Here is a 16,927-nt window from a genome sequence, read left to right on the forward strand (position 1 = left end):
GGAGGAGCATACTTGTCAACTCATTTGTACTTACTCATAAATGTATTTTTACCGTATAACCATCATAATCAAAACCGTTTATTCTTTTAGTTCTTAAAGATCATCTCTGTTAAAAGTCATTCAACTTGGAGTTGTTTAGTCATCTATATGCACCAAATAAATGAATAGTTGCTCATAAGGATGCTAATTGTTTCCAAAGCCGTCAATTTGTTTGACACATGTGGATGACTAAATGATAATGATAAAGAAAATGAAAAGTACTTCTAATTATACATGTCACTTTTGCGATTAATTAAGTAGGTTCCCTACAAAATGAACACAAGTGGGTGAACAAGTAGGTTACCGAGCAAGGAGGTAAACACAAGTCTTGTCCTTAAAATTGTTCCTCTCACAGTAAACGTAACCAACACGTCAAGCAGAAAACTCTCCAACTAATTAATAACTCTCCATCTAATTGGGTGACCAAACAGAACCTAAAAAACTTGTTCTACGAAGTACAAAATTAAACTATTGAAAAAAGGATGAGATTACCACGACGGCAAACTAATGTAAGCCTTTCCTTAATTTATTGAAATGGTAAACAATTTTTTTGAAGTCAGAGAAATGGTAAACAATTAAACAGCTAAAGTACACTTTTTTTGGCAATATTTTGTTATCTCTAACGGAATTTGGATCCTCTCTGAGTCTTGCTATCCTGAGCCTAAGGATCAGAAAATTTGAGCCATTGGTTTGAGTGAAACAAAAAAAATATCAAAGCCCTGGGCCAACCATATAAGTTAACAATGACGGATAGATTCAATTTGAGTGGTCCGGATTGCCTGGTTCTTGAGCTTCGGACAATGAGACTTGGAAAGGATATTAGTCCTCTCCAACGCGTCCAGCTAACATATAAATAAGCCCTCCATGCATGCATTAGTCCTTCAAGTGAATAAACAAATAAGTCTCCTTTCGATCCATCGAATTAAAACTTTTGAAGATGATGATGAAGAAGTACGTGAAGCTTCACAAGTGCAAGCTCCAGCAGGACGAAGAGTCGTCTCAGGGACCCAAGTTAATGGAGGAGGATCACCACCACCAGTGCCACCGCCATCACCAGTACCAGAGCCACCAGGAAACCAATATAGATGTAGTTACTGGTGATGCTAAAGAAGTTGTTAGGCCGCACACACCTAGGAGCACAAAACTCATGGATGCCATGCGTAAGCTCATTGTCCAAAGACAACCCTCCAGTTTTGCTCCCAAAAACAAAAACAATAATACAAATGTCATTGCTCCTAACGATCATCAATAACATGTATATGATCATGTCATATTTGATGGCGGCAGCTACGGGCGGTGGCGGTCGTGGCCGGGGCTTATTCGAAGTGTGTTCCTTCTAACATTCTGTGAATAGCCGGGACATTGAGGAGTAGCCAGAAAGGCATTAATTTAGGGAATCGGTCTGATTCTCTCTCTTTATTCCATTTGAAGGAAAGAAGGATCATCCATCTAATTTCTTTTAGTTGTTGAACATGGTTCATGCTTGTTCAATATAATTATATGAAAGAAGGGAAGAAGGAGATGAGGATGATTCTGTTCTTTTTCTCTTTGTAATTTCACCATTTAGCTTAGCTTAGCTCTATTAATCAAGTCTGGAAACCTTTGAACACAAATAAGAAAGATAGGGAGTGAGGGAATCGCCTTGGCGGAGCTCTCTCATGTATAATGGTACTTGATATACGACACATTGGAAATCTCTTTGAAGGATGGTTTAGTGTTACTGAAAAAATACAATCCAAAAGTAGCATGTATAAAGTTCTGGCTAAAATTTACAACGATGATCCTGAAATAGAAGCTTCTAAAAATCAATCATACTTTCATTTACAAAGAATTTGGTTACAAGGAGAAATTTTTCATTGTGACCAGAGCACAGAGGTACATCACGTGTTTTTATATAAGTGGTGATAAATTTTATTTTTTAAGTTATTAACTTCTTAACACACATACCTCATCATTTGTATAATGATACATTGTGTACTATCCTGTGTACCGATCACGCTAAAAAATCTCTCTGTTACAAGAGCATAACTTTGATACAAATGTAAGAAATTGTCAGAATTCAAATAAGGAGAAAGCCAAGAAAAGATAGAACATTTGACCAAAAAGAAAAGAAAAATGGGAAGAGATCCTCTCCAGATCTCTTCCTCCAAAACCCAATGATCAAATAATTAGGATCTTTGAAATTTGTTAATGACAAAAAAATATTATAGTTTTTAAAAGTTTTTACTAACTTCTCTATTTTTAACCGTTGGATCAAATTTAAATGCCTAGATCACTTGATCCCTCTGCTTTGGAGGGAGAGATCTAGAAATGATCTCTTTCCAAGTAAAATTACATCTTTGACGCCAAAGCCTAGGCGGCGAATGGCATCCTCATACATCGAACAATCTCAGCGCTGTAGTCAAGCAAAGTCACCACTAATTCATTATTCAAACAAACTAATAAGTAAAAACTCAAATTTAACGCAAAAAGTGGAGGGAGGAAGAGGAGGGTAACATAATCTATCGTGGTGAAGAACGGAGAGAGAAGCTTATGGGCTGTCTGAAATTGAGGCGAGTTTTGGGAGGATACAAAAAGGCGAAGGGGAGGTGAAGCTGAAAGCATCAGTTAACAGTTGCGCTTCCTTTATCCTGATGGGCTCAATTAAATTATAGCCTAACCATTCATTGAAGATGATAATTTTGATCATGTTTTAACTCTTGAACCTTAGCCCTTTCCATTGAAAATGCCCTACGCCAATGAGCCCGGAATCTTTTTAGGCATATTTGTTTTGGCCGGTTGCTAAAGAAGGTTTTGGGTTTTTTCGGGCTAAACACAACCCTTCGGCCTATGGTGGGAGATGGTCTAACATCACCAATAATGGTTGCCTTTGTCATATTTTTATTTCCTTAAAAAATATGGGCAAATAGGTCTTTCTAGGTAGTATATGATGTCTTAAGCCATTTGGACCAAAATTCCTCCAAAATTACTTATTTATCCTTCCAAAAAGAAATGGTCATTGGGCTAGTGGAAAATGTGTAAAGAGTTTGAGCCCCTTGAGAACTCGAACTCCCACATATGTATGTTTGCAGTCATCGTTATGTTTTTGCGTACAATTTAATATGAGTGCCAAAAGATATGTTATCACCTCATGCGATACTAGAGCTGAATAAAGATAAATTATTTTATCATCAATGTATAATAGGATGCCTCTTATGTTCAAAACAAAACAAAACATTACTCTTTTTTACATTTAACTTCTTAATGGAAGTGTTATCTCACCCTATTTATTTCTCATGCCCTCCTTTCTTTCTCTTTTTTTTCCTGACATTTGAATTAAATAAATAAAAAATAATTCAGAAATATTGATAAACAGACAAGTTTTGTTGGAGAAAACTCAGAAAAATGATGTGTAGAAATCATTTCTATTTTTTTTAATTAAAATATCAAAAATTAATTCCAAATATAAGATTCAAAGGTGAAGAATTTCTTTCTTTTTCACCTATTTTGAATTTTGGCTGCCTCAAACACTTCCATAATACAACACATCTGATCCGATACTTCTCTCAACAAATATCACATCAGATGATCTTGTTAATCTTGATCATATTTGTTTTGGTTTTAAAATTCGATAGACAATATTTATAAATTGATCTTTTGTTATAGGCGCCTCACATATATAACGAAAATGAGATAAAAAATATTTGACCAAAATCAGATCAAGATTCGAATAAATAAATAAAACACTCTCTCATAATTTACGAAAAAAAAAGTGCATAAATAATAAAAATTGATGAATATTTGAACATGGTTGAACAGGAGGAACCAAGAAACCCGGGGATTAATTAGTATCTGGACCGAACGCGTTTACTTCTGGCCCTCTGGGTCCTCAGGCTCTCCCCACATTCACGTTCACACACAAGCCTGTCCGAATATAATAATATTTCTGCTCTCCAGTGGCAGCAGACAGAGACAGACAGGAAAACCAACCCTCCATTCTCTTTAACATTCCATTTTTACTAGGCAGGCGGGCAGGCAGGCAGCCGCAGGCAGCTTGGTAAAACCAAAGGAAAAGGTCGATCCGTTTTCTCGCTCTCACCTGCAACTTACTAGTTACTACCTGCCCATCTTTCATTTGTACCTCTTTTACTCAGTTCCTGTTTCCTTTTCTCAGTTGGGTTTTGCAGCATCATCCTTGAATTGTTCAAAGTTTAGAGCTTTTAATTGATTTGTTTATTCATCTCATCTGACTACTTCTTTGCCCTTTTGGCCTTGTATTCCTTGGTATATTCATCTCAAACTTGTCTTCTTTTTTGTAGTAACTGTAGATTTAGTCGCTGATCAAGCAAGGTTTTCACCATTTCTCTGTCTATCATTTGTGTTTTCTGCAATCGGACTCTGAGTTTATGATTTCTGGGTTTGCTCCATCAAACACAAGAGTTCATGTGCCATAGTCTGATGCAATCTTAGAAAGTTGGTATGGATGATTTCTGAATGTTGACTTGGTAGAAATTTTGATACTTTACTTTTGGGGTTACAAATCCAAGCTTTTGGTCTTTCATGTCTTTACTATAAGCTAGAGTCTAGAGAGATAGAGAGAGAGGGGTTTGACTTGATCAACTATAGTTGTCGGATTTCGAAATTAGATCTTATTTGTTGTGCTAAGAGACATTCAATAGAGGAGGTTAGATTTTGATGTTAAGCAAGTGTTAAGGAAGGAAGGAATCGAGTTTTGGTCAAAATGGGAAATACTTGTGTTGGACCGAGCATTTCCAAGAATGGTTTCTTCCAATCAGTTTCAGCTGTAATGTGGCCAAACCGGTCGCCTGATGACTCAGTTCACACAAACGGAGAAGCTGTCACTGAGACATCATCACCTAAGGAACCTGAGTCACCTATGCCAGTATTAGATAAACCACCAGAGCAAGTGACAATACCAAAACCAGAAACCGAGCCAAAACAATCCGCAAAACCCAAGACGCTACCGCAGATGAAGAGGGTCCCTAGTGCAGGACTCGCTGGTTCGGTGTTACAAACGAAAACTGGAAAGTTAAAGGAGTTTTACAGTTTGGGGAGGAAACTAGGACAAGGGCAGTTTGGAATTACGTTTCTGTGTGTGGAGAAGGCGACTGGGAAAGAGTATGCGTGCAAATCAATTGCAAAAAGGAAGTTAATAACTGATGAGGATGTGGAGGATGTGAGGAGGGAAATTCAGATCATGCACCATTTGGCAGGGCACCCAAATGTTATATCTATTAAGGGAGCTTATGAGGATGCTGTAGCAGTTCATGTTGTAATGGAATTATGTGCAGGAGGTGAGCTGTTTGATAGGATTATCCAGCGTGGGCATTATACAGAAAGAAAGGCAGCTGAGCTAACTAGGACTATAGTTGGAGTTGTCGAAGCTTGCCATTCATTGGGAGTTATGCATCGAGACCTTAAGCCGGAGAATTTTCTTTTTGTCAGTCAGGATGAGGATGCACTACTGAAAACTATTGATTTTGGATTATCTATTTTCTTGAAGCCAGGTAATTGTCATCATGCGGTTATCATATTATCAGTGCCATTTCACATTATTATTGTCATTTCAGTTATGATGATCAAGATTATTAAGTCTACCTTGACCCTTCAAAATGAAGTGTGATCTAGTACAATATTTTGCATGGATAACAGAATTTATTTTCCCTAAATATTTAATTGTCTGTAAGCTCCTTGAATAATACTTAACACTGTGTTCTTTCACTCACCAGTCTCACAATACCTTTTGAATTTGACATTCAATCGTGTTTTAACAATTGCTTTGGCGTGAACACTTTGTTCTGGACCATTGTGCTGTTGTAGCACTTGTCTCTAAAGGAACCATTTTTTAGAATGAATTTTAAGAACTGAGTTTGCTGAAGATGTGTGAACACGTATTATTACTTGTGAAAAATTTTACTATAACAGATTATTTTAGTTATATTTCACAAACAGGTTTATGAATTTTATGAGAAAATGGGACTTGGGATCAAACGTTAGAAATTTTTGTGGATTGAAATTTGAATCAATAGATTTTAGATGATAGGCATGATCTCTGATCTTATTAGCAAAAAGCAAAAGTTAGGAACATAAAAAATCTAACCCAAGTTATTTCTATATTTGTCACTTCTTAAATAAGCATTACTCGTAGTTTTTTAGAGCTGTAGCTTTATCATTAGCGTTTCATTTTTTGGTATAAACTTATTCCGTTCTCAATTTCATTCCATAGCCTATACACCTTGAGCTGTAACCTGGGTGGCAATTTTATGATAAAAAATTAGAGTTCACCATGTCTTGTTATTCACTGTTTAGCCATTAATTTTGCAATCGTACTCATTGAATATTTGAGACCTCAGACTATCTTCTTTCTACTTTTGTATCGTGGCCCGTTTGTCTGCGCTGTTTCACCTTCACCCAGTGAACCACCCTCTTTTGCGGGTTCCCTATGTCCTTCTATCTCTCTACGAAACTGTACCTAACCTGGTGCACTGTTGGATAAGCTTCAGTACCGAAAATGCCAACTTCAAATTTAAACTTTTCCTTGAGATTCAATTCTGGTCATTCTAGAAAACGAACTTTTATGAAATTTCATGACAAAAACTTGTTTCCAGAAAATATAATTTCTTTGTTAATAGTTTAAAACTGGATTTCATCAGTGGAAATTTCAATATAGTTATGGAACCAACAAGATTTTCTAAGATGTGCTGGATAGGATTCAATAATATACATGACCCCACATTATTGCTCCTACTTCCACATATAACCACGTTGTGGATGTGCTTGCTTCCCAATGGTTACTTTTAGACAAGTTTGCTTCTTTTTGACTCATTGGTACTTTCTTCTGTTTATTTGACAATCACATAACTAGAGTTGAAGATTAAACTATTCAGAATATGATGACTAAATTGAGAGTTCAAATATTCGTGGTTTCCTCCTTGCAGGAGTAAAATTTACTGATGTGGTTGGAAGCCCATATTATGTTGCACCTGAAGTGTTACGCAAGCATTATGGTCCAGAAGCAGATGTCTGGAGTGCAGGAGTGATCCTTTACATTCTGTTAAGTGGGGTACCTCCATTTTGGGCTGGTGGGAACTTTTAACTTGATATATATTTGATTCTTGATCTTATTTTCATTCTTTAGTAAATCTAACTTACTTTTGCTTATTGTAACTGTTTTCCTCATTGTTTTCTTCTTACCTTACTTTGCTACATTTCAACAGAAAGTGAGCAGGGAATATTTGAACAGGTCCTGAACGGTGACTTAGATTTTGAATCAGACCCTTGGCCTAGTATTTCTGATGGTGCCAAAGATTTAGTGAGGAGAATGCTTGTCCGAGACCCTAAAAGGCGGCTGACAGCACATGAAGTTTTGTGTGAGTCTCTTTCATTGTTTCTTGTTGATTATTTAGTTATTTTTTCTTTTAGGATTGTTGGTTGTAAAGTTTGAGGATTTTTTATTAATGGGGAGGGTTTTGCACTAATTAGAATCCTTTTTTCCTACTGAAATGCATGTTTGTAAATTCTTAGAAAGCACCAGTAGGTTGCTCTATTTGGAGATTTTTTGGGTCATAATATTATACCTTAACTACTCTCCTGGACTGTATATCAAATTTAATGCTGCTGTGCTGTCCAAAAGATATGGAAAAAAACATGGAAGTTGAACAAAAACAACTGCATATCTGACTGTTGAGTAATTGCCTCATTGATGCTTGCCTTTACGGGTTCTTCCGTGAGCTCTAATGTGCGTACCATCTACCTCATTTATGTAAAAGTTAGACAAGATTTCCATCCACGTCACTTGCGTATTATGTCTTGTCAGGGGTATTTTCATTTATTTTTATTGTCTTTCAGACCGACAATAGCTACCGTAGATGTGATTGTTAAAATTAGAAAGAAATATGCGTAAACTTTATTCAATTACTATGATATTAAAATCTGCTAATGAAGTTAAATCTTTAATTTTATAAATCTCTTAAGAATTCCCGAGATCATTTGTGCTGCTACACATAAAATTACAGTTCTTATACATATATATGGGTTAGGATCCGGTTAGGATCCGGGGACACATGCTTTTGACACCCATTTTGTAGGGTCCACTTCATAATTTATTTCAACAATCCAAACCATCTATATTTTGGTACATCATTCATAGATCATCCTTGCAAAAAATAAGACAAATCCAAAACCATTAAGACATTCATTTGTAGTGAAGAAGATGGACGAATATAGTTCTACAAATAAACACTAAATTTAATCCAAAGGTCATATGGTTTCGGATTTGGGTAATTTTTGGTAGACATGATTTTTAAGGAAAGACCTAAAAGATAGACATTCGGATCATTGAAATACATTACAGGGTGGGCCCCTAAAAAATGTGTGTCAAAAGTGTGTGCCCCCGGATTCTAATATTCTTTTTTTATCACAATTTGGTGTTAGGAATGTCATTTACTTTTTATTGATTTGGTAGGTTTTATTCCTTTCAGGCCACCCCTGGGTGCAAGTTGATGGTGTGGCTCCCGATAAGGCTCTTGATTCTGCAGTTCTAAGTCGCTTAAAACAATTTTCAGCTATGAACAAGCTCAAGAAAATGGCTCTCAGAGTAAGTACCGATTGATCCAGGCACATACTTTAGATGCCTTTAGTTAATAACTCTTTTCTTTTGGCCAGCAATACAATTAATAACATAAACACTGTATTTCAGATAGTCTTTCACCAATAAGGATGATAATTTCTTTTTAACTATTTGGCAGGTAATTGCAGAGAGGTTGTCTGAAGAAGAAATAGCTGGCCTGAAAGAAATGTTCAAGATGATAGACACTGACAACAGTGGTCAAATTACTTTTGACGAACTCAAGGCCGGATTGAAAAGATTTGGAGCAACTCTGGAGGAGTCTGAAATTTATGATCTAATGCAAGCAGTATGTACCAGATTAAAATTGGAGTACTTTAAGTTTAAACAAACTAAAATGATTCATTATCTTTTCGGGATATCAAGAAGTAGCATAGTAATAGACACACATGTAAATGTTTTTTTCCCCTAGAGAAACTTGACCAAAACCAAATTCATCATCTCTCTTACCTTTCCCCGCCACCACGCTTACCCTCTCTGGCCATAGCCACCATGATCGTTCCAGCCATGAAGAAAGACTGGTAGTATTTTATGTTAGGGAAAAAAGTGAAGTGAAGTCAGTTTGTTTTAACTGTCATTTTAATGTCGTGTTTGTCAAAAAACAAAATTTATTGAATATTGATGAGTGACAGTTTCCTGTGTAATATATGGAATCTACTTTTCATAAATACTATAATTCTTGAACTTTAGCCACAGGGGGTGTGCACATGATTAGGCCAATTAAGTGTTCATCTATTTGTGATGTATTAGTCTCTTTAATTAACAATTTGTTTCTCAAAAAAGTCAATATCATTATATACAGATTTTTCAAGATCATAAAGTAACACTTTTTTTCCGATTTGCAGGCAGATGTCGATAACAGTGGAACCATTGATTATGGGGAGTTCGTAGCTGCAACATTGCATCTGAACAAAATTGAGAGAGAAGATCATCTATTTTCAGCTTTCTCCTACTTTGATAAGGATGGAAGTGGCTATATTACTTCAGATGAGCTTCAAGTAGCTTGTGAGGAGTTTGGCATAGAGGATGTTCGCCTCGAAGAGATGATAAGAGAAGTTGATCAGGACAATGTAAGTGACTATATCTTAACAACCAGTATTTGTATCATATTAAGATTACATAGAAAGATGATGTGGCTCAAAATAAGACATGATCCCAAGCTTCTGAACTCCGTATCAGCATGAAACTTGGCTTAATTCAAAAGTAAACTCGCATTAATTTGGAGAGTAATGGAACAGGTTCAACTGTCGGAAGAGTGATGTGTTGTCTAAATTGATGTGGTAGTTCCATTTCAGATTGTTATCATCCATAAGAGGCATGCTATATGCACCAAGTTAATCATGTGATTACGAGTGGCATGCAAACTCAAGTCCTGTGTCAGTTTATGCAACAAATTTTTGTTAAGCTCAAAACTGTGTCCGTATTATTTAGCTTTCATGGACCCTCATAAACCTTTCGGTGACTGATTAGGGAGCAATTTGGAATCATTAATTAATTAATAGTTAACGGTTCCAGTTTGTTTTGCTTTTGTGACTGAAATATCCAAATTTTGTATGCAACTTGGTAATATTAATTCCGCATGTCTTATTTCCAGAACTTGGGATTTGGCCTAGTTGCTTTAGTTAACGAATTTCAGACCAAAACAATGACTGCAATGTCTAGCAGGAGCTCTTTTGCTATTGTGGTATTGATATTTGAATTAGTACAGTAAGTTTGGGGTTTAGAACGCATGGTGACCGAAAAGGGGTGGGACAAGTCAAGAATCTGTGCCTTTTCTTTGTCGCAATGTTTATATTACTTGCATCGGGGAGAAATTATTATGTGAACCCAACTTTTCTGATCTGTTTATATATGAGAGTTACCGTGTTACTTTGTTATTGCAGGATGGACGCATAGATTACAATGAGTTTGTAGCCATGATGCAAAAAGGAAATTTTGTTGGCCCTGGTAAGAAGGGATTGCAAAGTAGCTTCAGCATTGCCTTTAGATAAGTACTTGAAATTTAGTTCATAGATAACAAAGAAGGTTTCCTGCTTCATTCTTCATTGTTTTGAGGTATTAAGATTGTATAGAAAGGTGCTTTACTGCTGACTCTTCCAAGTCGAGCCAGGCATTTCGGGTTGTTTTCTCCGAATTTGTTGAGACTTCCACATCGAGGGGATTTTGCATCCGAAATTCGGTGCCCTTTCTATCTTGTATACAGCGAGGAGAAACGTTTTCATTGGCATATGTTTAATTTTTCTTTGTGTCGATTACGAATATATGCAGACTTGGTTTTTGAAAGACACTTTTGTGAATTGTGATGGTAATTCATAAAACTACTCAGTGGACCATGAAAACATACACTGATTTATTATGTCACCGTCACAAATCAATATATTTTTCCTAGTTATTTATTTATTTATTTGTTTATTTATTTCGGAAGTTCAAACACTTTCTCTTAACTAATCATCACAGGGTGGTTCAGTGGTTGTCGACGAATTGAGTTTGCATGTCATTTGTTATCACATGATTAATTTGGTGCAAAAGTGAAGTACACGATGGTGGTCAGAAAGAGGCTAAAATGCCTTTGTAAGTCTTTCTAACCACAGAAGAGTGAACTACAGTGATAAAACTACCAGCTGGTCTTGAAAAATAAAAAAATCACTTTGTCGTAGTTGGGAGTTGTGAAATGTGAAACAACTGAGGTGGTACTAGAAAAAAACCAGATGTGCACCAAGTACCTAAAAAAACTGGTTTATCTTGTACTTGAGTACAAAAGTGCTTCCTCAACTTTCTGCTTTGTGGGCGCCATGCAAGGAAGGAATTAAAGCACCCAACTGAGTGAGCATATCCCGCTTTCTTGCCCAACCCACTACCTCCCACTCAAAAGTCAAAATCATTATATTTGATTTGATTGAATATGGCCAAAATACAATTCTCAATTAAAATATATTCTTCTATTCTATTAAGAGAAAATGACTTGTTAACTTTTTACTCTATTTTTTTCTATTTTACCCTCATTTCTGATATACAATGTAAACATAAGGAGAGCAAAATAATAATTTTGTATTTTTTGAGCTTTTTGCCTTTTTTTCCTATTTTGCCCTCACTTTTTATATACAATATTTACATAAGGAGGGCAAAATAGTAATTTTGTATCAAAATATTTACATAAGATAAAAATATGCACTTATTAAGAGAAATTGGCCCACTATCATTTTTTTATACAGGTAAGTGAAATCATAATGTTTTTTGGATAGTTTGAATGAAATGAAGCGGTTGTGCTTGAGGAAAACTTGGAAGGAGGTGGGCGGTTGTTCACACACATAAAGTGTGTGCTCTCTGCTAGTACATATAACCAAGTTGATTATGACAGTGTGATTGAGGTAACTAAATTCCACCGACTTAAGAAAGAATGCCACATGTATCAAGTAGACCTAGTTGACAATGCTAGATATGTAAAAAAAGCTAACATGTCTTTGACGTCATATAACTAGGGCAATGGTTATAGAGAGCAGGTAACCACGGTTATTTATTCAGAACTGTTTATACTCATACCCGCATAACCGTTTAGCCGTTGGGTAATTTTCTAAACGGTTATACCCATATCAATACTCATAACCGTTTATAAACGGTTAACCATATTCATAACCCCGTACCCATTTAATCGTAATCGTTTACCCGTTTTTTAATCCGTTTATCTTTCTTCTTCTTTTTTAACCTTTTATCCATTTTTTTACTCGTCTACATGTTTCTTTTAACAACTTGAAAATTAAAAAGTACTTGCAACGTTTAATCCCGACACATATATGTTATAATACATAAAAACATATTTTTGACTTGAAGAAAACCTTAATTTATATGTCTGGCTGACCATGTCAAACATTGAACCAGGATCCTCTCCTGAGCAATTCCCTAGGGATCCTAGGGATCCCGCAATCTTGTCCTTTCATCGTATATCGTGCGGTCAGAAATCATTTAAAATTTAAATTTTAAAATTCAAATATGAATAGTACCTAACGAAAACTGACCGCACGATATAAAATGAACGGATAAGATTGCGGGATCCCTAGAATCCCTAAGGAATTGCTCAAGAGAGGATCCTGGTTCCATTTATAAGGTTTACCTTTTTAAATGGACTCTAAGGTACCGTTTGGTACGCAGACGAGACGGAACAGAACGGGACGGGACAGGACAGGACGGGACAGAATGGGGTTCCGTGTTATGTTTGGTACGCACAGGATGGAACAGAACGGTTGTTCCGTTCTGCGTTTGGGACGCGCTGGAAGGAACAGAACCAAAAGATTGAATGACTAACTTACCCCTGTTCCGTCTATTGTTTGGTACAGGACAAGAACATGACCTAGATAATCCGATAACCAAATGCATCATATATTCTTTGCAAACTGAAATCAAGATCAATAATGTTTCACAAAATTTGAGGTGCACATCATGCCAAGGCTCACATTTTTTCGGATTAAAAAAGCACAAATCTTTCACAAAACCCAGTTGCAAGAATCTTAACAAAACCCAGTTGCACAAATCTTAACAAAACCCAGTGATTAACAAATCAAAGCTGTTGTTTCCAGTGACAATAACCTTGGTGTGCCTGGGAAGAACTGAAAGTTCCTCATCCCCGCTTTCGTCCCAAAAAGGCGATAGCATCCGAGAACCACAGAGCTCTGGCTCCAGCATTCTTCCCAATTTCGATCAGAAATTATAACTTCTACCAAACCCAATCAAACAACCAAAACAAAACCACTTCACAGTCCAATACCCAACTCTTGAATTCGACAATTCGAGATACAAAAACCCCTTTTTCCGATCCTAAATGCCCTTTCCTCAAATGGGTTTTTCTTACATTACTTCTACAATTTCCCAGACAGATTTATGAACCAATTTAGCCAAGAAAACCCAGAAAACCCCGATTAATTAAAACCCAGAAAACCCCGATTTATGAACCAATTCTGCAGCTTCGTCATCGTCCTCCCTGCAGCGTCGTCATCGTCCTCCCTGCAGCGTCGTCGTCGTAGTCGGCCTGGCTATGGTGACGGCGCCGGAGAAGAAGGTGCAGCCATAGTTGGGTTCAGATGGGTTTGCTGGGATTGGGTTAGCAGTTGGGTTACTGGGTTTGTGGTGGAGGAAGAGGAGGGCTACGGGAGAGACAAGGGTAGAAGAGAGGGAGGTTACGGGAGAGAAATGGAGGTAGACAATGTAATTAATGAAAAATAAGAGGGGTATTGTTGTCCAAAAAAATATAAATTTGTGTTCCACAGACGTGGAACAACCCGTTCCAGGGGGGAGGCGGGATGCAAAAACACCCAAAATCTGTCCCGTGAAACAATGCGTTCCACCCATTTTTGACGCACCAAACGCGGAACGGAACGCCTCGTTCCGTTCCGTCCCGTCTCGTCACACGTATCAAACGCACCCTAAATGTGTGGTCATGAACCCTTAGGTCGCTTTTAGTGTTTAAAATCGATTTAGGATATTTTCATGATTATTTCATCTTCCAAGATTCTACTTTTAACTTGCACAAGTTTTAAAATTAGTATCTACCAGTGCTTAATACCTGCACACGTTGCCGCGGGTTTAAAGTTAAGATGAGATGTTAAAAATGAAAAAATTTCGGTTATAAAATAGGAACAACGATAATAACTATGAATCTGGAAAAGCGTTAACTGGAATAGGTTAAATTTAAATAATATAAAGATACAAATTATAATTATCCATTCTATTGTAGCAGTTCTATGTATTTCTGGACCAAGAGGATCACATTCAGTTACAAAAAATAGAAATTCCTGATACAAAGATACAAAAAACATTATAATAACTGAATTTCTTCTAATAACCCCATCTAATATACTTTGTGTTCCAGCTTTTGCATACAAAAAATGAGGAGATGCTGTTGTATGGGGATGCAAAAAATATTGTTGAGTTTTGGGCAAAAAAATATATGTATAGGTTTTTAAACATGTTAAACATGATATAATATAGATAAACAAAACATGGTAAACATTCTTGATCAGAGTAGTGAAAGGTGTCTTCAACCCTTGTTGTCATTGATAAAGCAATCTGAACAAAGAGGAATAGAACATAACATATTTATATAGGATCTAGTATCACATTTAAATAGTAATGGAGGAAAAGATAAAACAACTTGAAAGCATACTAATCTAATCATTGTTTCCAGTGCTGCTGTGTGGCTTTGGCCGAGCAGGAGGTGATTTTTTTTTTTTTTTTAATAACTTGATCGAAACCTCATCACATTCTCTTGGATCAACTTCTGAATTTTTTTTCAGATTCACCGATTTGAATGATTATGCAACATTAATATAGTTGTTCATAGAAAGAAGAAAAGATGATTCCTAGTTATAATTCACAGTATTGAAAATGTTTGATATGTAAATTTTAAGAAAGTTGAAGTGAACACATGGAAATTTTTGAAAACATGATGTAAAAATATAGAGAGATTATATTCACACATCTCAAATCACTTCTCTCACACCCTTTTAAAATTTTAATATATTCTATACACCACTAACACTTGATAAAAAAATATTAAAAAATTAAAAAGGTATGAGAAAAGTAATTTGGGATGTGTGAATATAATCTCCCAAAATATAAACATCATATTTGAGAATAGTATGAAATTAGATATCAAACCTTTGTTCACCAGAAATGAAAAGCGCTCTTCTCACAGATTCTCTTTTTCGTTTATAAGATTGATCACTTGGTTCAAGTGTTGAGAACGATTCAAAAACAAAAGAAGAACAAAAGTAGAGATACTACCTGGTGGCGATGACTGAGTGGACGGGTATAAATTTTTATTATTTATTGTGCCACAAATCATGTGGCCCGGTTTTAATCATATTTTTTAATATTTTTTTGTCTTCCCATCAGATATACATGGGTTAAAAAAGTTAAGAAGGTATAAAAAATTTAGGGATGTACTATCGACACACTCTATTTTACTTCTCACGCACCTCTTGATAATTTATATCCGTAGATCTTTTTCAATTCATCTGATCCGACGGTCGAAAATTAAAAAGATGTGTAAGAAGTAAAATGAGGTGTGTAGATATCACATCCCAATTTTTATTGTTTGTTATCACAGAAATATTTAAAAAAAAATGTACAATAATAAATTATACATATACTAAAACTCAGTTCAGTAGCACAATAAAGAACAAAGAAAAAGTCACTGAATATAAATCACATGCTTTGCTTATGTTTGAGCAGCTCCGTGAATCGATGGTTTTCATATCTTGCAAATTCGGACTCTTAACTTCGCTAGCTTTATATACGGCTGTAATTTATCGATAGGAGTTGGAGCTATATTTTTCATTTACCTTGGTCAAACAAAGCATAAATTTTTTTAATTTCTCTTTCGTTCTTTATTTATTATTTCCTATTTTCTCTACTCTAATTTAAACATCAGATTCATCCAAAAAAACATAATTTTTTAATAATTATTTCCTATTTTATGCGCTCTAAATTAAACACCAAATTTACCTAAGAACAGAAAATAAGCAAAAATAAGTGGAAAAAGAAAAGAAGAAGAAAAAAAGAACCACATACCTCAAGTAGAACCAACGTGAAAATGGCAACACAACACCTGGAAAAAACGAACAACATCGTTTCTTGAAAATACAAAACAGAACCAAATCATGCACCCATAATAACAAATTGACAATGATGACACACAAACGAAAAAAGGACGAAGCACCGTTTGCTAAACTCGAAAGAAAGACTCAGAAAAAGCAAAGGAAAATTTGAGGAAAGAAAGAGATAAAAATGAAAGAAAAAGGAAGAGACCCTCTCAGCAGAAAGTCTCCCGATGATCAACACACGTGGAAGACAAAAAGCAAAGCAAAACCAAAAAATAAAATAACCAAAGGCAAGGTGGAGGACAGCGAGGCTTCTCACAATTTTTTATATTTGTTTTCCATGCATTCAAAATTTTTTATATTTTTTAAAATATTTGTTGTCAGTTTTTTTATTATTATTTTATCTTTCTTTGTGCCCACACTCTGCATTGAAATATTTTTATAACATTTTATTGTGTTGCCACAAATCGTGTTGCATGAGACTTGGCGAGGAAGACAAAAAGCTGAGCAAAATCAAAACAATAAAATAATCAAAAGGCAAGGGAATAGAGACAGGTGGGTTTCTCACAATTTTTAATAATTATTTTGTCCATGCATTCAATTTGTTTATAATTTTTTATTGTGTTGTGCGCCACAACCATGTGGCTTGATTTAAGTAATATTTTTTAAA

The 16,927-nt window shown here is 35.6% G+C and overlaps 1 protein-coding gene and 1 long non-coding RNA gene across 4 annotated transcripts; one reads left to right on the plus strand and one right to left on the minus strand.

Annotated features, from left to right (window-relative positions):
* Positions 1–3,848: 3,848 nt before the first annotated feature.
* Positions 3,849–11,065, plus strand: LOC103410044 (calcium-dependent protein kinase 1-like). Of its 3 annotated transcripts, none has more exons than XM_070809519.1 (8): positions 3,849–4,093; positions 4,338–5,546; positions 6,978–7,121; positions 7,257–7,409; positions 8,520–8,635; positions 8,787–8,954; positions 9,511–9,735; positions 10,549–11,065. In XM_070809519.1, the coding sequence occupies exons 2-8, from the start codon at positions 4,760–4,762 to the stop codon at positions 10,654–10,656; spliced, it is 1,701 nt and encodes a 566-aa protein (XP_070665620.1). In that variant the 5' UTR covers positions 3,849–4,093; positions 4,338–4,759; the 3' UTR covers positions 10,657–11,065. The 3 variants fall into 3 exon arrangements, with proteins under 3 accessions (XP_070665620.1, XP_070665618.1, XP_070665626.1); XM_070809525.1 differs by having other exon boundaries at positions 3,912–4,093; positions 4,347–5,546; XM_070809517.1 differs by having other exon boundaries at positions 3,862–5,546.
* Positions 11,066–15,775: 4,710 nt separating this feature from the next.
* Positions 15,776–16,434, minus strand: LOC139189992 (uncharacterized). The gene is made up of 2 exons (XR_011573917.1): positions 16,229–16,434; positions 15,776–15,999 (listed from the first exon to the last, which is right to left on the minus strand). It is a non-coding gene; the product is annotated as an uncharacterized lncRNA (long non-coding RNA).
* Positions 16,435–16,927: the final 493 nt, after the last annotated feature.

This window comes from Malus domestica, chromosome 02, assembly GCF_042453785.1.
Source record: "Malus domestica chromosome 02, GDT2T_hap1".
Taxonomy (NCBI): domain Eukaryota; kingdom Viridiplantae; phylum Streptophyta; class Magnoliopsida; order Rosales; family Rosaceae; genus Malus; species Malus domestica.

Coding starts and splice junctions, on each gene's coding strand:
- LOC103410044 (XM_070809519.1), top strand. CDS start 4,760: ATGGGAAATACTTGTGTTGGACCGAGCATTTCCAAGAATGGTTTCTTC. Junction 7,410..8,519: donor GACAGCACATGAAGTTTTGT/GTGAGTCTCTTT, acceptor TATTCCTTTCAG/GCCACCCCTGGGTGCAAGTT. Junction 9,736..10,548: donor GAGAAGTTGATCAGGACAAT/GTAAGTGACTAT, acceptor TTGTTATTGCAG/GATGGACGCATAGATTACAA.